The sequence below is a fragment of the Schistocerca gregaria genome, chromosome 7 (assembly GCF_023897955.1).
Source record: "Schistocerca gregaria isolate iqSchGreg1 chromosome 7, iqSchGreg1.2, whole genome shotgun sequence".
NCBI classification, from domain to species: Eukaryota; Metazoa; Arthropoda; class Insecta; order Orthoptera; family Acrididae; genus Schistocerca; species Schistocerca gregaria.
This window is the reverse complement of record NC_064926.1, coordinates 104,776,799-104,803,418: the sequence shown is the minus strand read 5'-3', so window position 1 is coordinate 104,803,418 and position 26,620 is coordinate 104,776,799. Positions and strand designations below refer to the sequence as shown.

The 26,620-nt window shown below is 42.6% G+C and overlaps 1 protein-coding gene across 4 annotated transcripts in view; it reads right to left on the bottom strand.

The window, feature by feature from the left end:
- Positions 1 to 13,252: 13,252 nt before the first annotated feature.
- The window catches only part of LOC126281432 (probable isocitrate dehydrogenase [NAD] subunit alpha, mitochondrial), a 58,246-nt gene continuing 44,878 nt past the window's right edge, over positions 13,253 to 26,620 (bottom strand). For all 4 annotated transcript variants that reach the window (XM_049980391.1, XM_049980392.1, XM_049980394.1 and 1 more), the window contains exon 7: positions 13,253 to 13,777. In XM_049980391.1, the coding sequence (XP_049836348.1) occupies positions 13,541 to 13,777 (237 nt within the window). In that variant the 3' untranslated portion in view covers positions 13,253 to 13,540. The remainder of the gene's footprint in view (positions 13,778 to 26,620) is intronic.

The window sequence follows — 26,620 nt, the reverse complement described above, 5'->3', positions numbered from 1 at the left end:
ATCTGCTTGGTGTATTAACCTCTTGGTCTCCCTCTACGATTTTTACCCTCCATGCTGCCCTCCAATACTAAATTGGTGATCACTTGATGCCTCAGAACATGCCCTACCAACCGATCCCTTCTTCTTGTCAAGTTGTGCCACAAACTCCTCTTCTCCCCAATCCTCTTCAACACCTCCTCATTAGTTATGTGATCTACCCATCTAATCTTCAGAATTCTTCTGTAGCACCACATTTCGAAAGCTTCTATTCTCTTCTTGTCTAAACTATTTATCATCCATGTTTCACTTCCATACATGGCTACACTCCATACAAATACTTTGAGAAACGACTTCCTGACACTTAAATCTATACTCGATGTTAACAAATTTCTCTTCTTGAGAAACGCTTTCCTTGCCATTGCCAGTCTACATTTTATATCCTCTCTACTTCGACCATCATCAGTTATTTTGCTCCCCAAATAACAAAACTCCTTTACTACTTTAAGTGTCTCATTTCCTAATCTAATACCCTCGGCATCACCTGATTTAATTCGGCTACATTCCATTAGCCTTGTTTCGCTTTTGTTGATGTTCATCTTATGTTCTCCTTTCAAGACCCTATCCATTCCATTCAACTGGTCTTCCAAGTCCTTTGCTGTCTCTGACAGAATTACGATGTCATAGGCAAACCTCAAAGTTTTTATTTCTTCTCCATGGATTTTAATACCTACTCCGAATTTTTCTTTTGTTTCCTTCACTGCTTGCTCAATATACAGATTGAATAACATCGGGGAGAGGCTACAACCGTGTCTTACTCCCTTCCCAACAACTGCTTCCCTTTCAAGTCTCTCGACTCTTATAACTGCCATTTGGATTCTGTACAAATTGTAAATAGCCTTTCACTCCCTGTATTTTACCCCTGCCACCTTCAGAATTTGAAAGAGAGTATTCCAGTCAATATTGTCAAAAGCTTTCTCTAAGTCTACAAATGCTAGAAATGTGGGGTTTGCCTTTCCTTAATCTAGCTTCTAAGATAAGTCGTAGGGTCAGTATTGCCTCATGTGTTCCAATATTTCTACGGAATCCAAACTGATCTTCCCCGAGGTCGGCTTCTACTAGTTTTTCCAATCGTCTGTAAAGAATTCGCATTAGTATTTTGCAGCGGTGACTTATGAAACTGATAGTTCGGTAATTTTCACATTGTCAACGCCTGCTTTCTTTGGGATTGGAATTATTATATTCTTCTTGAGGTCTGAGGGTATTTCGCCTGTCTCTTACATTTTGCTCACCAGATGGTAGAGTTTTGTCAGGACTGGCTCTTCCAAGGCTGTCAGTAGTTCTAATGGAATGTTGTCTACTCCCAGGGCCTTGTTTCAACTCAGGTCTTTCAGTGCTCTGTCAAACTCTTCACACAGTATCATATCTCCCATTTATCTTCATCTACATCCTCTTCCATTTCCATAATGTTATCCTCAAGTGCATCGCCCTTGTATAGACCCTCTGTATACTCCTTCCACCTTTCTGCTTTCCCTTCTTTGCTTAGAACTGGGTTTCCATCTGAGCTCTTAATATTCATACAAGTGGTTCTCTTTTCTCCAAAGGTCTCTTTAATTTTCCTGTAGGCAGTGTCTATCTTACCCCTAGTGAGATAAACCTCTACATCCTTACGTTTATCCTCTAGCCATCCCTGCTTAGCCATTTTGCATTTCCTGTCGATCTCATTTTTGAGATGTTTGTATTCCTTTTTGCCTGCTTCATTTACTGCATTTTTATATTTTCTCCTTTCATCAATTAAATTCAATATTTCTTCTGTTACCCAAGGATTTCTACTAGCCCTCGTCTTTTTACCTACTTGATCCTCTGCTGCCTTCACTACTTCATCCCTCAAAGTTACCCATTCTTCTTCTACTGTATTTCTTTCCCCCATTCCTGCCATTTGTTCCCTTACACACTCCCTGAAACTCTGTAAAACCTCTGGTTTAGTCAGTTTATCAAGATCCCATCTCCTTAAATTCCCACCTTTTTGCAGTTTCTTCAGTTTTAATCTACAGTTCATAACCAATACATTGTGGTCAGAGTCCACATCTGCCCCTGGAAATGTCTTAAAATTTAAAATATGGTCTCTGTCTTACCACTATATAATCTATCTGAAATCTGTCAGTATCTCCAGGCTCCTTCCATGTATACAACCTTCTTTTATGATTCTTGAACCAAGTGTTAGCTATGATTAAGTTGTGCTCTGTGTAAAATTCTATCAGGCGGCTTCCTCTTTCATTTCTTACCCCCAATCCATATTCACCTACTATGTTTCCTTCTCTCCCTTTTCCTACTACCGAATTCCAATCACCCATGACTATTAAATTTTCATCTCCCTTCACTATCTGAAGAATTTCTTTTATTTCGTCATACATTTCTTCAATTTCTTCGTCATCTGCAGAGGTAGTTGGCATATAAACTTGTACTACTGTAGTAGGCGTGGGCTTTGTGTCTATCTTGGCCACAATAATGCGTTCACTATGCTGTTTGTAGTAGCTTACCCGCATTCCTATTTTTTTATTCATTATTAAACCTACTCCTGCATTACCCCTATTGGATTTCGTATTTATAACACTGTATTCACCTGACCAAAAATCTTGTTCCTCCTGCCACCGAACTTCACTAATTCCTGCTATATCTATCTTTAAACTATCCATTTCCCTTTTTAAATTTTCTAACCTACCTGCCCGATTAAGGGATCTGACATTCCACGCTCCGATCCGTAGAACGCCAGATTTCTTTCTCCTGATATAGACATCCTCTTGAGTAGTCCCCGCCCGGAGATCCAAATGGGGGACTATTTTACCTCTGGAATATTTCACCCGAGAGGACGCCATCATCATTAACCATACAGTAAAGCTGCATGCCCTCGGGAAAAATTACAGCTGTAGTTTCCCCTTGCTTCAACCGTTCGCAGTACCAGCACAGCAAGGCTGTTTTGGTTTGTGTTACAAGGCCATATCAGCCAATCATCCAGACTGTTGCCCCTGCAACTACTGAAAAGGCTGCTGCCCGTCTTCAGGAACCACACGTTTGTCTGGCCTCTCAACAGATACCCCTCCATTGTGGTTGCACCTACGGTACGGCTATCTGTATCACTGAGGAACGCAAGCCTCCCCACCAACGGCAAGGTCCGTGGTTTATTGGAGGTGGGAGGGGGGTTGTTGTAATTACTACCAGCAATATTCAGAACTATATGTATCTGACATTTTCAAAAGCAGTCATATTTATGGTACAGACTTCACCAACATTCCAACAGCTCTGCATACAAACATTATGACCAGGATACTATCCCAGAAGCCAAACATGCCCTCCAGCAGGTCCACAATGCCTTAGGTCCATCCTATTTCCCTCCTCACAGTAGCAACAAGCCTACTCCCTAAACCCAAAAGTCTCCCTTGTCATTAGCTACTATGATCCCAGAGTGCAAACACCTGTCTTTGCTAAGCAAAAACGCCTAATTATTGCCCATACCCATCCTACATTCAATACACTTTTCACTTTCTTCACCACCCCTCCACAGTTCTTGTCGCATTACCACCAAACTGCTTACTAATGAATGTGAATGTAACGACTCAATTTTAGAGACTTTACTGGTCTCACACAGATACAATTGTTATGTATATCGACTGAAATGGGGAGTGAAAATTTGTACTAAAGCCGGGAATCAAACTTGGGTCTCCTGTATACTAGGCAGGCGAGTTAGCCACTAAGCCACCTTGGCAGTTGTGTGAACTGCTGTGCCAAAGTGGCTAACTCAACTGCCTAGTAAGCAGGAGACTTGATTCTTGACCTTGGTACAACTTTTCACCCGCTACTCCAGTCTATATACATAAAAAACAATGTGAATGTGAAGGCCTCGCACTGCAACATCCTTCATGCCCAAGAACTTGACACCATGACGCATTACCTTCCCCAACATCTTCCTGATACCAAATCCCCCCACCGCTTACCTAGTCCTCCAAGCCAATCACATTCTAATCCACAATTATTGCACTTTTGAAGGCCAAACCTATAGTACTGCTGTGGGTACTCGCATGGCACAGTTCTATGCCAACTTATTTTTGGGCCTTCTGGAATAATCCTTCTCATCTAGGGAAGACCTAAATCCCTTGCCTAGTTCAGATTCACTGATATTTTCACAATTTGGACTCATGGAAAGGCCAACCTCTGCTCTTTCCTCCATAACCTCAACACCAAATCCCATATATGTTTCACCTGGTCCTTGTGAACTCAGCAAGCCACCATTCTAGATGGCAATCTCCACCTCTCAGATGGCTCCCTAAATACATCTGTTCGTATCAAGTGCACTAACCACCAACAAGTATCCATCCTGATAGCTGTCACCTGTGCCATGTGAAAAAGTCTCTTCCTTATAGCTTCACCACCTGTTCATGCTGCATCTGAGTGGAAAGCAGGAGTTGTCGATAATACAGGTAACCTTACCAGAGCCTTTATCCATCCATGAACAGATCTACCCTGCAATCTCCTCTGACACCAGTAAACCTGTTAACCAGCTAACGACTAGCATGCCTCCGAACACCTAGTATCACCCTGACTTTGAAAAGCTCAGCCACGTCCATCACCAGGGCTTCAACTCCCACTTGTCATTATGCAAAATGAGGGATATCCTTCCCAAAATCTTACTCTCATCACCAAATGTAGCGTTCCATTGCTCACCCAACAATCCTGCACACCATGGGTCATTCTCTTGTAATTCGAACAGGTGAAAGACCTCACCCATATACTCACCTACCACATCCTATCACACTCCCATCAGAGATGTTTACTACTCAATAAAAGACAGGGCCATGTCTGAAAGCAAACATGTTATATCACAACTATGCTGCAATTACTGTAAAGCTTTCTCAGTGGGCATGACAAGTAATCAACTACCTTCTTAAATGAATGGCTACCACCAAACTGTGGCAAACTTGACCATCCAGTTGCCGAATATTCTGCACACTCCAAATGACTTCACCAGCTGCTTCACTACATGGACGATTTTGATACTCCCTTCCAGTACGAGTTTCTCTGAACTACACAGGTGAGAATTCTCTCTCCAGAATATCATACATTCTCACAATCCACCTTTCCCCATCCATATCACGTGCTTCCTTCTTCCCCCTGTGTGAGCATGCACGCATTCCCTCCCCTCTTTTTGTCTTGCTGTCCACCCACTGGGCCCTTTAGTGGCAGATCTGCCTTTCTTGCAGTACCTCCTCCAATCTTCATCAGCCCAACTTGAATGGTTGGCTTTTCTTTATTTTACATTTTGTTCCATCCAGAAATTTACACTAGTGTAATAAATAAAGGTGCAGATAACATGAAGCATTCTTGCAGATCATGTGGTTCCCTTTCTAGCAGAAAAGTGTATCCTGATGAACATGTGTTTCAACGGGACAATGCAATATGTCATCACACAATGGTTACATGCCGGTGATGAACATTCCAGTAAATTCACGAGCATTGCTTGACCCCCTTCCCCCCAAACAATCTTAATTTGACGAAGCATTTATTGAAATCTGTCAGTATCAACATATGCTCAATGTACGCAGAACAAAGTTCACAAAAACAACTATAGGCAACATTCTAAGATTTGTGGACTAATCTCACTCCATAACATTTCCAACACCTCATAGAGCTGCTGCCTCAATGTGTTACAGCAATTTTGAGGGCTTGAGAAGGAGCAACAAGCTATCATCACATTCCTCCTCACCATAAGTTTTGGCCACTCAGTGTAACTAAAAGGTTAAGGTGTTGTCTGGTGACTGGCAGTTACATGGGATAAATGTCTGAATCAGATATTGTGATCTGACTGGTTGCCTTAATTCTCACAGCCACAGGCACCATACAGACTGGTCTTTTTCAATAGTCTTCATATTTACAGCATCAGAAGATCAGAGCCAGAACAACAGTTTTCCAAAGCAGTGTAATACATTTCTCATAAAAACTCGACAAATTTCCTTTGAAGATTTCCGAGTGCTTCAGAGCAGAAATATTTTGAGTATTTTGTCAGAGCCACAAGTAGTGAAGTGTGTAGTGCACTATTCTTACAGTGCATAATTCTTATACTTGTAAAGTTGTTCGTTTGATTCTTACTGGTGTACCTTTTTTTACCTTAATTTCAATTATATAAAACAAAATTTGTTAATTAACAAATACATAAACTCAATTAAGTAACATTTTTATTTTTAAATGCTAATAACTAAAATAACTACTAATTACTAATAAGATGCGAGATCAAATAAAATCTGCCCGATCTGACAAAATTCGATAATTGCCTGTGACAACTGGAAAAGATTTCATGAGCATATAGATAGAGTGGTGGTTGAAGGCTACTACAGAAGTTTGTACTCTCAAAACCTGACACTTTGACAGCATAAAACAAGGTTGTCTTTGCTGCCACAATTGCTGGGTGGCGGTGAGATGATGGTTTGGCAAGATATTAGGGTTTGTTGTTTAGGGATATCTTTAATTGCTTCCTCCACAAACCCATTCCACCCAGGAGTACCTGGCAGCTGAGTGACTGTGGCCTACTACCATAGCATGTCTGCTGAGGAAGGAATAACAATATCCACTGACATCGATGATGACTGCAAGCACTCTTGAATAATGTTAATTTTCATGGATCCCAAACCTGTAGCATTATTTTTCTCAAAATGTTTCAATTTTACGGAGCTGAACTGGCCAGTCACCTCTGCTGTAATTATTTTTACTAATTGTGGAACAGGGTCCTGCGAAAATGTGACACACTGGTGTGGTACATTGGATTCCCTAATTATATGGAAAATCTTTTTTCCATCAAACGTTCAGGTGTTTTAGTCAGCTTCGTTGGAGAAATTGAAAAGAATGAATGATCACATTCCACTTCCTTTGACAACATTGCTGAAACATCAAAACATACTTCTGTATAGGAGGCACTGTATCCTCCACCAGACATCACATCAACTAACTTCAGAGTGTCATCATTCTTGTAGACGGGTGCAGCCAGGCCACCAACTTGCAATGGTGACAAAGAGGTGTGTGTGACAGCTGCCAACAAGCTGTGTGCTATAGCCACACTTTTGGTTTTCCAATTATTCAAGTTTCCTCATGTATTTATCACTAATCGATTAATTAAATTTGGGAAAGTATCAGGGATGATTTACTACCTTCCTAACTGTACTTGCAATTATTTTAAGCAAAGACTGTAATTGTATGGTAAAACAATATATTAAAGAATTAATTGCAGATATTCACATTTGCTTGAAAAAGAGAGATTGTGAATCAGTCGGCAGGATCTGCGTAGTGCTATATGGACCAGGTATCTGAGCTCTTAGCTTGTTGTGAAAGCTATAACTTGTTGCAGGGGCTATAATCATGCATAGACTCCCTAGAGAAGACTAACATGGTGTTCAAGCTCCTTACCACTCCGTCCCTATGTACTGCAATCCATTACAGATGACTAAGGGAATAAAAAGTCAAGAGAATTCATGTTGCCTCACCAATTTTGTGGGTCTGGCTTTTTTATTCTAAACTTCCCAGTACGCCAAGTATTGCTTGTCACAGCATACAATAAAGACATAATGATTTTTCTCAATAACTAACAACTCAATCATCTATTGGTACTGAATACTCTACTGTATCATGTCTTTACTAAAATACACTCGGAGTGATACTTCTCTACAGAGTTAATAAATCACAATAGACAAGGAGTAAATGCATAGTGCATATCAAAGCTACTTGTAGTAACATATGAGGCACTACCCAAGATATTTGAGCATTTCAGAGTAGTGGTCAAACCAGCAGCAGTGCGACATTCTGCTGCTAGATAGTTCAAGGTTAAAGACGAAGAAAACTGCAGCCAAAACCCACCACATTCTGACACAGGCATTTGATGAGGGTGCACCGAGTCAAGCAAGAAAATTTGAGTGACTGAAGTATTTCAAGGAAGGTCAAGAATGTGTGGAAGATGACAAACACTCTGGTTGACCATCAACATGAACAACACTGGAAATTATCACTTAAGTGTGTGACGTTATTCACACAGACTGAAGGCAGACAAATCATGATGTTTGTAAGAGACTTGGGCTTTCATATAGTACATGCCAACAAATTGTAGTTGATGTACTGAACATGAGAAACTGCAGCGAAGTTTTTTCCTCACCTTCTCAACATCGACCAATGAAACCTCAGCATTCAGATGTGCAATGAGCTGCAACAAAAAGTTCAAAAGTGTCTAAAATTCTTAACCAGAGTAATAATAGGTGATGAATCTTGGCTCTACAGATATGACCTTGAAACAAAGCAGCAATCATCACAATGGAAAACATCTTCTCCAAGGCCTATCAAAGATTGACAAGTTTGCAGCAGCATTAAAATTTCATTTTTCTCAACATCCAAGAAATAGTGCACAAGGAGTTTGTTCCACCTGGTCAGACTGTCAATGGGCAGTTTTGCTGCAAGGTTTTGAAGTGACTGAGGGAAAATGGTTGACACAAATTGCCATAGTTGTGAAAAATGAAAGACTGGTTGGAGAACCACAACAATGCAACCGCACACACCTCACTCGTAAAGGAGTTCCTGTCCAAAAACCAACATGGCAACAGTCCTCCATCCTAACTACTCACCAGACCTAGCTCATGTGACTGCTACCTATTCCCAAATATGAAAATCGATGTTTTGACTCTATTAAAGACATTCACGTGGAATTGCAACAGTTCTTGAACACTCATCACCCTATGGACTTTCAGCAGTGCTTCCAAAATTGGAAGCAATGCTGGGATGATTACATTCATGCCTGAGTTGACTCTGAAGGTGACAGAGGACTTTAGGATGTAATTATAATTTTCTGATTTTTTACAATGAAAATCTCGGATGTTTTGGGTAGCATCTCATATAGTCTTAGGTCCACACAGTAGTGTGTTTAAAACAAGATTTAATTTTAGGGTGTAGTCACTTCTCGCACTCAGGACCAACATCTTATCAGTTCATAAATCTTTTACTACAATGAGGACCTCATCCACTGTAAGAACCTCTTTGACAGGGACTACTATGTTGCATTGTAAACCTGCAGTTGATCTTCAGGAAGCATGTCTGCAGCTATTTCAACTACACGTCGGCACACTTCTGGAGATGGACTTTTTGACTGACAATAACCATCTGAAAGTATCCTTTGCAATGTTTTTGAAGTAAATAGCAATGGATTTCTTTACAGGTAGGCAATCACTGTATCTTCCATGTTTCGTCAACAATTTAGAATCGGCATCGTGACATCAGGATTGTTTTCACTGTCTGGTCTATTAACTACTGAAGTGAAAATTGACATTTTAATTGAGGTAGTTGAAAATTTTCTGCATAGCACCCGTTTCAGTGGCAGATGGATCTAGTTTCTTTTTTCTACCTGCTTTGGACTGCCATGCGGGACCTTCATGCATTTGATGTAGAACTGGGCATCTGTTCCACCCATGTCAGAACCTGGTCCAATTTGATTTATTATTGAGCATCCTAGTTCATTTTTTATTTCTCAAAAAGGTTCAGCAGTCTCTCTCAGCCAAAGCTTATGTGAACGATACACTAAGTACCATCAATTAATTGGCTGGAAGCCAGTAATTCTGGTATGACAGCTGACCCATACAAAAAACAATTGGTTTTGAAATAAACATCCAGCTGAGCAGATCAAGTTTCTTTTCTGCTGCAACCAGTCACCACCTCTTAGCCTCCACAGCACAAATTTTTTGCTGAAATAGGTTTTTCAACATGGTTCACCAATCTTTACAACTCTTTTGCCATCCAAAACAGCAGCCAACCCACCCTCGCATCTTTGGTTCCCGTTTGCTAGTTGCCCACTTGGTTGCAAAGCACACCTAATATATAGCAGGTCATTGTGCGAAAACTATGCCTATGTGGCCACAACAGCCGGAGGCAATGACCACATGTGTGCAAAAGAAGGAATTTGCCCAAAAGCTTCAGCGTTTTGCAGTCTTTTTGTTGTGTTTGCATGGTTCAACATCATCCCTACATAGTAGTACTCTATCTTTTTCATAATGTTATTCCATCATGGGCTTTCCATTGTTTGATTTCACCACTGATAGTGGAAGTTATTACAGCGGATCACTGTTTATAGCAGTTTGGTGCATTATACCATACCAGATTCACAATGGTCTGCAATTTGATATTCAACGTATAATGTATCAGTAGACATGCGGCAGCACATACTGCTTAACATATTCCAAAATGCTGCGCATAAAAATGGAATTCTTTTAGGGTACATACCTTGGGTTCTATCAATGATGGTAAGGTGGGGTCAAGTGTTTTGGATAGCGCTTGGGCTACAACCCATTTGTATAGCCGACAAAGGGACTGTCCCATTGTCACTATCCTATAGTACAGAGTCAAAGTATGGATAATACACACATCCTCCTGCTTAGGCAATTTGCTTCTTTTTGCATCTGATGTGCTCTACAGTGGGCCTTACGATACTTGTGGAGGCATCAATGGTTTATGAGCCTTTCCTTAGAAAACCTACAAGCTGCCAATTCCAAGACAGGTGAGCACCCTAGTTTCCACGATATAGTCCCGAGGATCCCGATCTCTAACGACCTTGAAAATTTTACTCATTTCTTTATCCATTTCCAAGATATATATGTTAAAGTTACACTACTTGTACACGCAAAATCCAGTGCGAGGCGGAAATGATGTTTATAAAACTATATTGTATCGAGAAATTTGATATAAACTGCCTGCATTATCATCAAATGGGTTCTGGGAACCTGATGTAGTACTGAAGGTCATACAAAAATGTTTGTGCACCTAAGAACTGGCTTCAGGCGTTCTGTGTTTTTTCAATTTCACGTAAGTAAACTATCAAAACTTTACTTACCCATAAAGTTCTTTTCATGTATGTGACTTGCCTTGCTGCAGCAGGGAAAATAAGGGAACTAGTGGAAAAATGCTATCTGAGCACAAAAAATGACAAATATGCTCCAGTTTAAAAGACTGGCTGAAAATTGGTATACCAGCTGCCTCATTCTAATGTCCTTGGCTCCTTTAGAAAACTTTCCCAAAAATTTTGACATGTAAATATACTTTGACTTTTTTATGGGAGGAGACACAAAAGTAATAAATACTGGAAGATAGTAGACAGTGATTATGGTACAAAAAGAATGAAGAACAATGACAGTGTGAGAAAATGAGGCCACAGTGGCAGTGAAACACAGCCGACAGTGACAGGAATGGGGTGTGGAGAGGAATAAAAAGGAGAAAGTGGAAGTGAGTGAGGGCCAGTGATAATGAGAGTCTATGACTGTCTGTGTGTGTGTGTGTGTGTGTGTGTGTGTGTGTGTGTGTGTGTGTGTGTGTGTGTGTGTGTGTGAGGAGAGAGAGAGAGAGAGAGAGAGAGAGAGAGAGAGAGAGAGAGAGAGAGAGAGAGAGAGAGAGAGAGAGGGGGGGGGGGCAGCAGCTGTGAGAAGGAATAAATGAGACAGTTGCAGTAAGAGAGAGTAAAAAGGGAGACAGTGACAGTGAGACAAGACAGTAGTAATAGTAGTAGGACAGAATAAAGGAGCCTGTGGCTGTTTGAGAGGAGACAGTGACAAAGAGATAATGACCTTGAACTGGGCTGAATAAGAGAATGAGAGCTGACAAGTGGGAGTGGATACATATGAGCAACTTCCATTGACACACTAGTCGGTGTGAGCAGTTTACAGTAATGGGAGTGCAAGGTAAGTTGCACATTAAAAGGAGCACAAATGTTTGTCCATGCCAAAATTTTTGGGAATTTTTTCAAAGGTGCTGAGGAAGCAGAATGAGGCAGCTGGTACCAAACTTTTCAGTCAGAGTCTTATGTAAACAGGAACATACATTCTTTGTACTCTGATTGGAGCATGTTTCTGCTGGTAATGTGACAATTGCTCAAAAGAGCGTGTCTCATTAGTTGCATTATACAGTGTGTCCCAGTTCTGTTAGGACTGCAGCTATGAAAAACAGAAGTCACAGATTATGCTCACAATATCATGTATTTATTGAAAAGTCTCCCCCTGAATCAACACACAGCTGAAACCTCTTTCAGTGTTCTGAAATGGTTACTGTAGTCCCTTTCTTGCAGTCGCATTCAGTACCATAGTACAATTTTCTTAGATGTTCTTAATTGCAACATAACTGTTCTTTCATTGCCAGCTTCACAGTGATATATATTGATAAAATTCTCCTGAGTTGCAGAAAGTTAGCTTTCGGCCAAAAAGGCCTTTGTCAAAATTACACACTCTCTCGCTCTCTCTCTGGCTGCTGGAGCCAGCTGCCAGAGACTGGGCTCATGTATTTGTGAGAGTTGCATTTACATGTGCGCGTGCGCGCGTGCGTGCGTGCGCGCGCGCTATGTTTTGCTAAAGCCTTGTTGGCTGCAAGCTAACTTTCCGACAGTCTTTTTGTTGTGCCTTTCTGTGACTCAGCTACTCCACTATATGGTGAGTAGCAACTATCCTTTTAATGATATTGTTGCATTCTATCCTGGATTTTCCATTGTTTAATCAGGACAGATGGCAATACACAAAACTAATTCAATGTGATCAAAAAATAAACATACATTACAAACGATTGTATAAGGAGATACCTTGGTAGAACTACAAGGAAAGAAAGAACACAGATTGGATAATATAATGGCTAGGCCTGCTCTCATGTACAGCAGTGGAGGTTCTTTTTTGGATAAACATTAAGAGAGAGATTGCAAAGTGAAGACAAGACAGCAAGTAGACTTGAAAGCAGCTCCTGCCATGGCAGGCATGTTACATTTTAATCAAACTGGATGGCAGTACATGGGATAAGCAATTAAGAGATGGAGGAAACAATTCTGTTAAATGCCTTTGGTTTCAGAAGTGGGCTACACACACTCCCCTGAAATAAAGAAGAAGAAGAAGACCTACTGACACCACCATGAAGCTCAATACTTTTAATACAGAAAGACAAAAAAGTCCGAAAGGCAAAAACAATGCTTAACTCTCAAAGCTGTTAAATAACCTCTAAAAACCACACCACCAAAAATGCTGCTGGAACAAAAGACACTGTCCTTTGTGTACGTTAAAAGTACACAATGATATCTGAAAATCATGCTGCTCCTTCTCGTTGAAGATTAGCGTATGCTAAAAACAGACATCGTCAAAACAATGATTAGACAGACACATTTAGCATCACATCTGACTATTAGTAACTCTTCATTTTTAGTACAAAGTTTACTACCAGAAAAGTAAAAAAAGGTAACTATTTAAAAAATAATAATATTTATTCACACAACTCTGGGCTTTATTCAACATAGTTTGTCTTTAATGCCATCACTGTGGCACAGGACATGACTAACAGTTTTTGGCATTAATGTCTTACAATTATAAAAGACAGACTAGTAATTAAATAAATAACACTTGAGAATTTGCAGTTTCCTACAACAATAAATAAATATTACTAAGCTGTTCATTTACAATTCAAACTCTTTACAAACTATCAACAATATAGTTGATTAACAAGTGGGTTTTATTGTCTTCGTTAACATTTTCTAATGTGAAGCTTCAATTTTGCGACAGATTTCATTAGTAAATTCCGAGCACTTTGCTGGGCCGCCCAAATCCCCTGTGCGATACTTTTCTTCTTTGATAGTATCAAAGCAAGCTTGCTCTATTCGTGCTGCATAGTCATTGAGTTCCATGTAGCGTAACATCATAACAGCAGAAAGCAGAAGTGCAGTAGGATTGGCTTTGTCTTGTCCTGCTATGTCTGGAGCAGTACCGTGCACCTACAAGACAAACATTTTCATAAATATCTTAATTTTACAACCAACTTGTGAAAACAATGCACATAATTTTCAAATAAATTTATGAGTGAAGTTCTCTTTCAAACACTCTCCATTCAATGAAAAATACAGGAAAAAGTTGATATCACTTTTCAAAAGACATGGTCACAAATCCATGTGAAATTTAAGAAAAATACGAATGTGGTGATCAGAAATTGTCAGCAAAGGCTCACAGATGGAACGGGTGACTGGAAGAAAATGGCATGCACCACAAGCATTGAGATTAGTATGAAGGAAAAGGTTAAACTAATGTAATTTAATCACACCTATGAATATCATCATCGTCATCGTCATCAGCAGCAGCAGCAGAAGAAGAAGAGGTGATGGTCAGTAATTTTCATATCATAAGGAGGAGATAAATTACTACTAAAAATTCAATAACATAGATTCATCAGTAAGTGTTAGATTTGACTTCCGGGTACCAAATACATTAAGATATTCTTCCCACAGAAACAACTCCATGAAGATTGTATACGCACTTAAATGGATTATGTCCACATACTGATGTATGGCTGACCTCAATTCAACATGGTTATCTACAGCAGAAATGCCAAGTTCCCTAAAAGCAAATACTCTATTCTAAAGAAAATTACTACCAAGATCCTCTCAAATACTCCCTCTTCTCCTAATAAAGTCTATTCTTTTAGGCAAGATATTTCCCTCAGGCTTCTTAACAGGTTAATTTGTACCCAGTACTTGTAGCAGTACATATGAACATGACAGAGCCAAACTCTCACTGTTCAATGCCAAGGTCATATCATCATCACAAGCAGGTGACCCTATTTGATAATTACACTTATGGAAAATCTGAGAAGTAGAGAGTGCCACTCGTCCACACAGAGGAGGCACTGAGTGACTGATGGGCACATTGAAAAGAAGAGGTGTGGGGAAAGGAATGGGAGAGAGAGTGGGGTAAGGGTGGGGCTGGAAATGGGGGAGGTTTTAGTGATGCCTGTGGTAACGTGCAGGGGTGTGGTGGGAACAGGCTTTGGGCTTCATGCAGCATCAATAGGCTATGCTGGGGGAGGTGAGGAGCAGCAGAGGCGAGAGGAGAATACTGAGAAGGGGAAAGGACTACACACATTTGCTGGTGGGACGAATAGATTGTGTAACGGTGGAGTCGGATTGTAACACGGAAAGGATACAGAGTAGAGAAGGATAGGTGGACTACAGGGACTAGCAAAGGATGAGGCTCAGGGGAAGGGGGTGGGAGAATCCAGATTCTGAAGCAGTCTACGTCAAGCAATGATGTTTGATGGATAGATGGATAGAGTAACGAGTTAAAGGAACCAAATTACAAGGTCTTTGGTCCTTTAATCTTTCCGATTCATTTTTGGACTATGTGCAATATTATCTGCTTCTGCTTTGACATTTCCATTACTGTGCTTTCCGTTCACATCATTGTTGTAATTCGCTAGGTGCAGGGCAGCACTTAGCACGTAGACCTGACAACTCAAAGCATGTTGCGTTCAAATGTTTCTAGTAGGATAATGGCTGGTACAAAAACTTGTTAAGTTGTCATGATACTGCCATGTGGCTTCTTGAAGACACTGAAGACATAGGGGAATTTGCTGATGAAAGTGGCCTAGAAGATACTTCCACTGTGTGCAGTGAATCAAAATCTACTGATGGAATGGACAGTGATGAACCGAGAACCTGTAGGCAGATACAGGGAAAGTTTATTGCAATAATGATGGTGATCTCATTAGGTTTTCTTTTTCTGTCACACAATAGGGTTTAACCATTTCTCATAGTATCTGACCAAAGTCTGAACTTGAATATTTACAATTCCTCTCCACTGACAGTTTTATTAGTGAAACTGTGAATGCTACGAATATTTATTCTAAGGAATAGATAGTACTCCACTTTCAACACACTTAATGCGGCACTTGTGGAGAGATGTTTAATTAGAAGTCTTGAAGGCTTTTTTTTGGCGTAAAATGGAACATGGCCTTGAATTTGAAGGCAGAATTAGTTAATTTTACAGAAGACTGGCAAGAACAAACTCCATTTTTCAAGCATGTTTTTCTCATCTCTATTCTTTTCTCAAATATTTTGGATACTGCATTCAGTTCCACTTGTCACAGCTCAGGGACGTCAATGTCCGAGAGAGAGCGAGGTGAAGGACATTGGTGAATATATTTACAGTGAATGTAAAGAACTTTATGTACCAAAATGCAATGTGGCTCTGGACGAGAGCACAGTAGGATTCAAAGGAAGAATTCAAGTGCTACAATCTAAAAAAAGTCTTAAAAGTGAGGTTTACAAGCTTTCTGTCCGTATCATTCAAAAAATGTGTGTGTTTTTCTCGCATCCCATTTTATAAAAAGACAACTACAGAGACTCTCACGGATAAAAATGTGAAAGCAAAGCATCTGCTTTGGTGTCATCCACTAGCACCAGAGTTAGAATGTCAGCAAGTTTAAGGTTTCACTGTAGGGTGGCCAAATCGGGGAAGTCCAGTGGGAAATGGCGCACGGAGAGATGGGCACCACACTGACAGTGGGTTGGATCCTCACATTGGAGGATGTGGCCTTGGGTCAGCCAAGAGTGGCCAACAGAGGACAGCCGATTCACTGCAAGATGCACAAAGTGAAAACTGCCACACAGTCAGAGTCTCCTTTATGGTTTGCAGTTTATTTCGAGCAAACAGGGCACAACAATCCATGTTTCAGGCCTCCAACAATTGTCTGTAGAGTCGACCAATGGTCCAATTCCAGTACCCTAATTCCAAAGTCGGCATCCTGGTAGCGAACTTTGCCAACTGGTGAGTGTATTTTTCCCCCAAGATCCCAATGTGATAAGGAGTCCATACAAAAACAACCAACCAAGCATACAGAATGGTGAAGGTCATCCAAGAGACAGTGCATCATTAAAACCAATGGGTGTCTAGGGGGTCTTGGATAGCAATGGTTGACAGTCTGAAGAGTACTTAAGGAGTCAATACCAATTAAGAATGACTCACCAGTGCAAAAATGAAGGTGGCTGAGGGACTGAGTACACCAGCCAATTCTGCAGTGAATATACTGCATCTTTCTGGCAGGGAGCGTAGTTCACTGTGTCTTGCATGTGTGTAGAGAAAACCAGTTCATCCATCAACAGAGCCTTCAGTGCATACCACTTCTGAGCCCAGGAATGCATCATGGACATTCAGACATAGGCTGCACAAAAAACCATAAGGTTTACTAGTCTTTCAGTCTAAAGGTGAGGTCGAGGCCAATCTGGGGATGGGGTAAACACCATAGGGGTCATCTGTCTGCAGACTGCGATCATGCCTTCAGACCGTGACCACTGTTGTTGGAGGCAGATCCCCCTACAAGTAAAAAAGGACGTGGTAGTTTGGATGCTCAGGAGACCAGTGAATGTGTACTGCACAGATGAGAAATAGTTATCACCTGATCTGTAGGGGAGGGCCACCAGCCTCCACAAGTGTAGACTGTTCTAAGAGCTGGTCTGAAAGACCCCTGCCAGCCACAAAAGTGTAGAGGGGACTATACCCCAGCTGGTGTTATTGTGATAGCAAAGAGAATGACCAGCAGGTTTGCTTAAGTTGGAGAAGATAGGGAAGCCACGTCATGTGGGTGTCAAACACCAACCCAGGAAACGACAAGGCTCCACTAGAATGAGCATATGGTCGTCTAGCTAGAGTTCTGGTTAGGGATGGGCAGTACAACAGTAACAGAGGTGCCTGACATGTCTGGCAGCAGAAAACCAGAAGCAATGAGAGAGAGCCTGGGACTGCCCCTTTTATATGGCATCCTGCAGTCAGTGTTCAGCAAAACACACACACACACACACACACACACACACACACACACACACACACACACACAAAAGAAGAGCACTAGTAAAAGCAAAACTACAGAAGGACAGGAAGTTGCAGACAAAAATCAAGAATTGCCCCCAGAGACCCCACTCACGGAAGGTAACGAGGATCAGACACCATGTGCTGTCATAAGCCATATGCAAGCTGAAGAAGATAAGTGATCAGATGTTAACATCGAGCAAAATCTGACTGAATAGAGACTCCAGGCAGATCAAATTACCAGCAGCGGAATGGCCTTGGTGAAAACCACTCTGGGACAGGTACTAAAACAGCCATGAGCTCACCCATGCATTTGAGCAATTTGCAGAGAACATTAGTGAGGCCAATAGGGTGATAGCTGTCCATTTCCAGGGGGTGTTTATCTGGTTTCAGTACTGGGATGACCAAGCCTTCTCACCACTGAGATGGAAACTCACCCTCTCTCCTGATATGGTGGAAAATGGCAACCGTATGATGTTGGCAATCCACTGATAAGGGCTTTGAATATTTGGCTCTGGATGCAGTCTGGCCCTGGAGCTGTACCAGTGCAAAGGGCTGGAGCACTGAGGAATTCCCACTCACCGAATGGAGCATTATAAGGTACCAGGTGACACATAGTAAACAGCAAATGATGTCCCTCTACCCACTGTTTGATAACACAAAATGCATGCTGATAATCCTCTGATGCAGAAGCTGGAGCATAGTGAAAAGCAAAACGTTCGGCAACCGTTTCCAGATCAATGTAAACATAACCATTTACAGAGATACCTGGGACAAGTGCAGGGTACTGGTGTCTGTAGAGGCTTTCAGTCTGCCTCGAAACCTGCAATGGAATGGTATGTGGTCCAATAGCAGCAACATATCACTCCCAGCATTCTTGTTTCTGTCGTTTTATATGTGGTGGGGGCAGGCATGAATCTGTTTAAAGGCAATAGTCTAAAGCTAACTCCAGGAGGTAGCAGAAAAGAGGGACATGCTCAATACTGGCAGTCAAACGGTTCATCGGAAAAGAAGGCACAGAATGGGTGGCAAGGCACGTGTATCTGCTGAGAAGAGCATCAAGCCAGTATGACAGTGGTAATTCATCAGCTTCTGCATACAGACTCTCAACCACACTAGTGTAAAGGCGCCAGTGACCAAACAGATTCTACGATGGTGGATTGTATTTAGACGGCATAAAATGGACGGACATGCTGATGCGTAAATGAAACACCCCTCATCTAGTTTTGAACAGACAAGAGGTTGGTACAAACGAAGAAGGGTGGTCCGATATGCTACCCAGGAGGTACCATTGAGGATACGCAGGAGACTGAGGGACTGGGTGCACCGGGAAGCCAGGTAAGACACCTGGGAGAATCAAGACACTGCTCAATCAAGCATGAGCCCCAGGAATTTTGTAGTTTCAGCGAACAGAAGAGCAACAAGCCCAAGATGTAAAGATACAGGAAGAAACCAAATGTGCTGCCAGAAATTCATACAAGGGGTTTTGTCAGTGGAAAATTAAGCCACTGTCGATGATCAACAAGTAAAGACAATCGAAAAGTCACTGGAGACACTGCTCAAGGAGACAAGTATGTGGGGAACTGCAATAGATAACAAAATTGTCAATGAAAAGGGAGTGGGAGATGCCCGGCAGGAGACAGACCATAATACGGTTAATGGCTATTGCGAAGAAGATGACACTCAGGATGGAGCCCTGAGGTACCCCGTTTTCCTGGATAAACGTGTCCGACACGGAAGAACCCACCTTACCTTGAAAACTCTGTCTTAAAAATTCCTGAAGGAAACAGGTCAGGCGACATCGGACATGCAGAAGGTATGGAGAATAGAAGTCCTCCAGCATGTGTTGCAGACTTTTCCCAAATCAAGAAACACGTCCACAGTCCGGTATTTAAAAAAAGTTCACGACATGGGTTGACGAGATGGTCAACCACATTGTGCAGTGGTTGGTAAATTGTGAGACTGGAGCCAGCATACCAGCCGGGCACGTATCATACATTCCATCACCTTGCAAACACTGGTGAGAGAAATGAGACGGTAGCTAGAAGGAAGGTATTTGCCCTCACCAGGCTTAGATTTGGGTAGGACAGTGGCTCCACACCAGTGTCTGGGAAACAAGTCATCTGCCCCGATGTGAATGTACATATGAAGGAGAAAGCGCTTGCCTGCAAGATGACGTTGCAACATCTGAATGAGGTGGAAGATATGGATGAAGTGAGCACATGATCTAGCTCCCTCATAGTAAAGGCAGCATTGTAGCATTCAATATTCTGAAAGGAGAAGGGTATTACCAGAGCTGCCTCCAGTCATTTCCTGTGGAGAAAGGTAGGGTGATAGTGGGTGGAGCTCGAAATCTCCGCAAAATAGGGGCCTAAGTTGTTGGAGATAGCAATGGGGTCCACAATGACATCATCTGCTATGGTCAAGGATGGAAACTGGAGAATGGACCTCGGTCCCAGAGAGCCATCGGAGGTTGGCCCACGCAACAGAAGGAGTGGAATTGTCAAAAGAACTAATAAATGAAATCCAGTTAGCTTCTTTGCTATCCTAAAGAATGCAAAAACACTGTGCACACAATTTTTTATACCAAATCCAGTTCGTCATTGTAGGATGACGGTTAGACCTGCGAAGAGCAGTTCTCCACACACGAACTGCGTAGTGGCACGCTTCAGTCCACCAGGAGAGGGGAGAGGGGGGGGGGGGGGGGGTGAGGGAGTTGCCCAATAAGATGGAGAAAAGTCTGCTCTGGTGACACTGAATGACAAAGGGAGGTAAATGTTGCAAAGAGAAAAGGTGAAGTGAGGAAGGATAATGCAGACTGCAACAGCTTGCAGCCAGTTATGCAGTGAGATGGTTTAACTACGAGCGTAATCCAACTATTAATGTAAACCGAGATGAGCAATGTGACTCCTCCATGAGAACAGAATGGCATCCCAGGGAGAGGGTCAGGGGCGAGTGGGGCAGAGGCAAAGAGGAGGTCAAAGGAGGCAGTATCTCACATGCCTACAATTGCAGTAATACCTTTCTGGATTAGAAACAGATTAACGTAAGCAAAGGACTGACCATCTTCAGTATTTGATACCACGAAAAATCAAGGTGCAGCTGGGAGTTTCTTGGAATCTTTAGCCTCATTCTGTTTACATTTAGTGGATGTAGTCTGATATGGTGATTGCATGTGTGTCCTATGCCCTGCTCCTTCCAATTAGGGGGGGGGGGGGGGCACCAGGTGGTTGTTCACACCTCAGACCACACTTTCTGAGCTTCCGAGAGAGAGAAATTGGGAAATTGGGAAGGTAACTACTCTGTCGATCACTCCTCTCTGGGCCTGGTCCCTACCTGGGATACATGCAAACCCTACTCGATGAAGAGTCTGGAGATTACTTGTTACCCAGTCATGTTACATGTCAGGGGTGTGGGCTGGTCATTGGGAGTGCACAGGGAGGAAGAAGGGAAAGAGGAACCTCAAATGCCGAAGTGCAGGAAGGTTAGGCGAAAGAGAGAAGAGGAGGAAGAGGATAGATTTGCAGCTTGGAAAAGGAAAAGTTGCTGCAAGGCTGGAGCTCCATGGTAGCCAAGCCCCAACTCACCAAAGAATGGTGAGCCCCCTGAGGGGACCCCACTAAGGGTTGTGGGCACTCAAGTCACCCTGTACTTAGAAAGATGGGGCAGTTGCGAGAATAGTGTAGACAATGCATTCTGGGACACTTCAGACATGTCTTGACAAGAACAGTCTCCAAATAACAAATCAGTGGCATGTGTTTGCTGTAGAGTCCAGAAGATATGTGCAAACACTGCCAGTGCTCTTTCATAGTCTGTGCAATTTTTAAAATAGCCCAGACAACTGCAGAGGACAGGAGTCTGCACTGCTGGGAAATAAGTTTCCTGGAGGGCAATGCGAGAAACGGGGGAAATGCATAAAAAATGCCACAGCACAGTCAAGTGGGAAAAAAACCACTACAGTTCCTTTGGAGGATTGTGCTATTAGTATCCTCCCGGGGTGTGAAGGGACCAAGAAGGCAGGCCATGCCTCAGGGCCACCTGCTGTCAATAATTTTGAAGATACGCCCATCAACAAACATTTTCACCAAATCAAGGTGTGCTGGGAGGTTAAGAACAATAGGAGCCGCCAGGAACACTGCCTTGGATACAACAGACATCTGGCAGCATGGAGACTACCAGAATCTACCACTTTTTGGAGTACTACTATTTGTTTTTACACAATTTAGACTTCTGTGACGGCATATCTGCCTGAGATTCTGGGACAGACGTGGAACACTAAGTCCTATGACCTGCAAACTGCTGCACCTTCAGCCGTTGGCTGGCATCCTATAGCAGGCCAGCAGAGTCCTGGCAACAGAGAGACCCCGTCCTGGTAAGGTTTGCTGGAGGATGGAGCTGCTTCTCTGGCTCAGTGCTTGGGACTGACATCCCCAGTGGATAGGGAATCAACATTTCCAAAAAGAGGAGTGAATGGAACAGTAGGAGGAGGACACACACCACCAAGGGATCTGTTCGAATAGAGTAGCCCTGAGGGCCCAACACAGAAGAGACAGTGGGTGATGGCACAATCATTAAAGACGATGATGTCGTCATAGCAGTAGCATATGTAATCATCACAAGTGTATGATGCAGGCGGTTGTATTCCTTCTTGGCCTCTTGATATATGAGGTGTTGAAGGGTCTTGCATTCCTGGATTTTCTTTTATCATCTGAAAATGGTGCAGTCTGGTGAACAGGGGTAATGGTGCTCCCTGCAGCAGACACAGATGGGGGAGGGCACAAGGAATGTTGGTGTGCAACCAACTGCCACAATCCCTACAGATGGGGTTGGCATTGCAACACGAAGAGGTGTCAAAATCACATGTGTTTGTGGCAAAGCATGGGAGGAGGAATGTACGGCTTGACATCACAGTGACGTACCATCACCTTGGCCTCCTCGGGCACATGACATCTCCAATACAAAGATGAAACCTCCAGTATCCATTCTGGTATCTATCTAGACATGACAGACGAAATGCTCACCTCATAGCTCCACATTAGCATGCAACTTGTCCTCAGTCTGTAAAAGGAGGTCTCTGTGGCAAATGATATCCTGTACCATATTCATGACTTTTGGAGGGGTTATATTGACAAAAGTCACCCAGTTTGTCAGAGGTGAGCGGCCCCCATGACTGAACAGGTGAGGCCGTTATAAGCAGAACAGAGATACTTTTCATTTTCGAAATCACTGCCACTTCTCCAAACATGACCTCGAGGTATTCAACGAAGAATGGTGGTTTTGTAGTAAAAACAATCTCCATCTGTCCTACAACAAACCAAGTACTGTGAGGAGTATTTTTTGTCTTGCCTGTGAGTCTTATATGTTTCTCACATTACATAGCCAGGGAAGGGGACTTTTGGGGGTAGTATCTCACCACATTGTCATCTCCTCATCATAATACATCAGCTTTAGAAGAGACTGGGGCTATGCGGCCACCAGCCGAAGAAAATTTAATTCTGCTTCACTGCAAATCTTCCACAGGGTATCACCCACTCTGAACAGGGGCTCCCTCAACAGGTGCCACCCAGTCACAACAATGGTTACCTGGCCCACACCCCAGCATGTGGGTACATGCTCCTTGGCTTGCCTGGTGAGTTTCCACCCGAGGCACGAACAGTGCAATCACAGTGTGGTCACGGCATACAGGTACTAAACAACCAGACTTCCCCACCCCGCCCACAACGACAGAATGGCTACTGCACTAGGTTTTGAGTATAGCACCGTTGCAAGGAACAAGGGTGCAAAGAAAGAAACATACAAAACATGGAATGTACACCATGCTCAGTGACCTTCCCTGCATGATCTACACTTCTGTAAAATTTAGAAAAGTAGCTAATCAAACCCAACAAAAGCTGTAGAGGGCCAGAAGGTCAACCCAAACCAGATACAAGCGCAATCGGCATCAAGAAGACCATCCAAAGAAAAGGCAGAGGGGGGGGGGGGGGGGAGGGGGGGGGGAGAGAAATAGGAGAAAGATAGATTTGCAGCACAGAACGGACTGGGGTCCTGCAGTGGCCAAGCATGTACTCACAAAAGAGATGCTAGCTCCATGGAGGGCACATGGGCAGCAGTCAGCAGCTGGGTGATCCAGCTGTCTCTTTGTCACTATTCGGCAGTGGTCATTCTTCTGTACAGATAGCTTGTCAGTTGTCATGCCCACACAGAACGTGGCTCATTGGTTGCAGCGTAGTTGGTAGGTCACATGGCTGGCTGCTTTCACAGGCCTTTTGATGATTATGGCGAGACTGTAGTAGGGGGTGTTGGGAGGATATAAGGGACAAATTTGCACCTACATCTACTGCTGGGACAATGGGCAAGGAGTAGGCATGGAGTAGAGGCAGACACGGATAATCCATATTCTATCATTTTTCAGCAGTGTGAACATTATATTATTAATTATGTAAATAAAATAGAAAGAAACATTCCACATGGGAAAAATATATTAAAAACAAAGATTCCATGACTTACCAAGCGGTAAAGTGCCGGTAGATAGGCACAGTAAAAAACATACAAACAAGCACACAAAATTTCGAGCTTTCGCAACCGGCAGTTGCTTCTTCAGGAAAGAGGGAAGGAGAGGGAAAGATGAACGGATGTGGGTTTTAAGGGAGAGGGTAAGGAGTTATTCCAATCCCGGGAGCGGAAAGACTTACCTTAAGGGGAAAAAAAGGACAGGAATACACTCGCACAGAAACAAGCAGACATTGTCCTTTTTCCCCCCTAAGGTAAGTCTTTCCACTCCCAGGATTGGAATGACTCCTTACCCTCTCCCTTAAAACCCACATCCTTTCATCTTTCCCTCTCCTTCCGTCTTCCCTGACGAAGCAACCGCCGGTTGCAAAAGCTCGAAATTGTGTGTGTGTGTGTGTGTGTGTGTGTGTGTGTGTGTGTGTGTGTGTGTGTGTGTGTGTGTGTGTGTGTGTTTTAATTGTGCCTATCAACCGGCACTTTCCCACTTGGTAAGTCATGGAATCTTTGTTTTTATTATATTATTAATTCTTATACTGATATTTCAGCTGATAACTTTTCAGCCATTCTCAAGGCAAGTCACTTGCAGGATTTTAAAAGTACTTTACACTGTTGAGTAAACATGCATATGTCAGAGATAACACTGTTGGTAACAAGCATGTCAGTCATAGATAAAACTTAATGCATTAACCTTGATTTGTTTCACCCTTAGACTCACAGTTTGGAAAGGCAATCAAAAGCATGAGGGTAGAGGTGAAAAGGATGTGGTGGTGGTGGTGATATTTCTCATTCCAGGGCATAATGAGAGAGTCTACACCCTGGCAGAGAATATGTTGCTGCTATAGCTCTGGATGGCACTGAGTCACGGCATTCCTTTTCTGGCTGGACAGTGGATATATGGGGGCTGGTAGGTGACCGGGAAGGATAGGTGTGAGAGATCTGTTTCTGGACTAAGTATAGAGCATAATCTTGGGTGTGAAGGCCAGCAAGCCTCTTAACCATATCTGGAGGACTGCTCATCACTATAGGTGTGACAACCACGAGTCGTTAGGCTGTACAGAAAGAAATCCACGGTGCAGATTGTGTGGCAGCTATCGAAGTAGAGGCTTTATTGGCGGTAAGTTTGATGTGGACAAGAGTACTGATACAGACATTCTTGAAGAGGAGGTTGACATCAAAGAAGGCGGCTTGCTGGGTTGATGAAGACAAAATGAAATAAATGGTGGATATACTGTTCAAGGTCTGGAGGTTTGTGGATAAGGTATCCTCATACTCAGTCCATATCATGAAGATGTCATCAACGAATCTTAACCAGGTGTGGGGTTTGGAATTCTGGGTGGTTAAGTATGGATTTCTCTTGACAGCCCACAAACAGATTGGCACAGGATGGTGGCATGCTTCCTATTCACTTCACCTGGCCCTCCTCAGCCCAACAAGCTGCCTTCCTTGATGTCAAGCTCCATCTCAAAGATGGCTGTATCAGTACCTCAATTCATATCAAACATACTAACCAACAAAAATACCTTCAATCAACCCACTGCCATTCATTCCACACCACAAAGTATCTTCCATACAGCCTAGCAATATATTGTGGTCCCATCTGTAGTGACGAGTAGTCATCCTCCAAATACGCCAAGAGTGTCACTAAGGACTTTACATAATTACTTCCCCCACATTGTCCAGAAATGGATTTCTAAGTCACCTACACTCACTCACTAAACCACTCCAGCCAGAAAGTAGCATCCCGTCATGTGTGACAAGCACATTCTCTGCCAGGGTTCCTATTACTTCCTGTTGTGCCCTGCAGCAAGTAATATTCTCCCACCACTCTCTTCACCTCTCCCATTATAGTATTCCACCGCCCATCCAAACTACACACTATCCTGGCCTGTCCCTATTCCTATTTTTTTTCACAGCACTGTCGTATTTTGTCATTAAAATTTTAAATGTGAGGTACATATTTTACAGTAAATCTCAGATGGGAGCTTCACAAAATTATATGAAGGATACAGCCATTGTGTCTTGAAATATGGGATACAAAAGAATAATTCTTTTTTGCGATATTGATTTTAATCGAGTAGTGTCAGGTTTAATCCTCACAGTCCTAGAAGGCTTATCTGTCAATTCTTTCAACTGTGGCAATGTTTGTTAATGTTAGAAATGCAGAATCATGGTTCAGAATCGATGTCACAGTGTAGGTCCCCACAACAGGCTGGATTAAGTCTGTTCAAAGACAAAATGAAGGCAACAGCATGCAACCTCCAACTAAGGCGCACCTCACAAAACACTGTGGTGTTCAAGCCAAAATCTTTAAAATCATTTGAGAAAGACTGCACATCAGCTGGCTTGTGTGACTTGCTTTTCATGCAGTCAACCTAGCCCGACAGGTTCTACACCAAGTAGGCCTGGTGTTACCGTCACCTGATAGTGCACTCAGCACATGCTCGCAAAAAGGCTTTCCTTCACTCTGTACC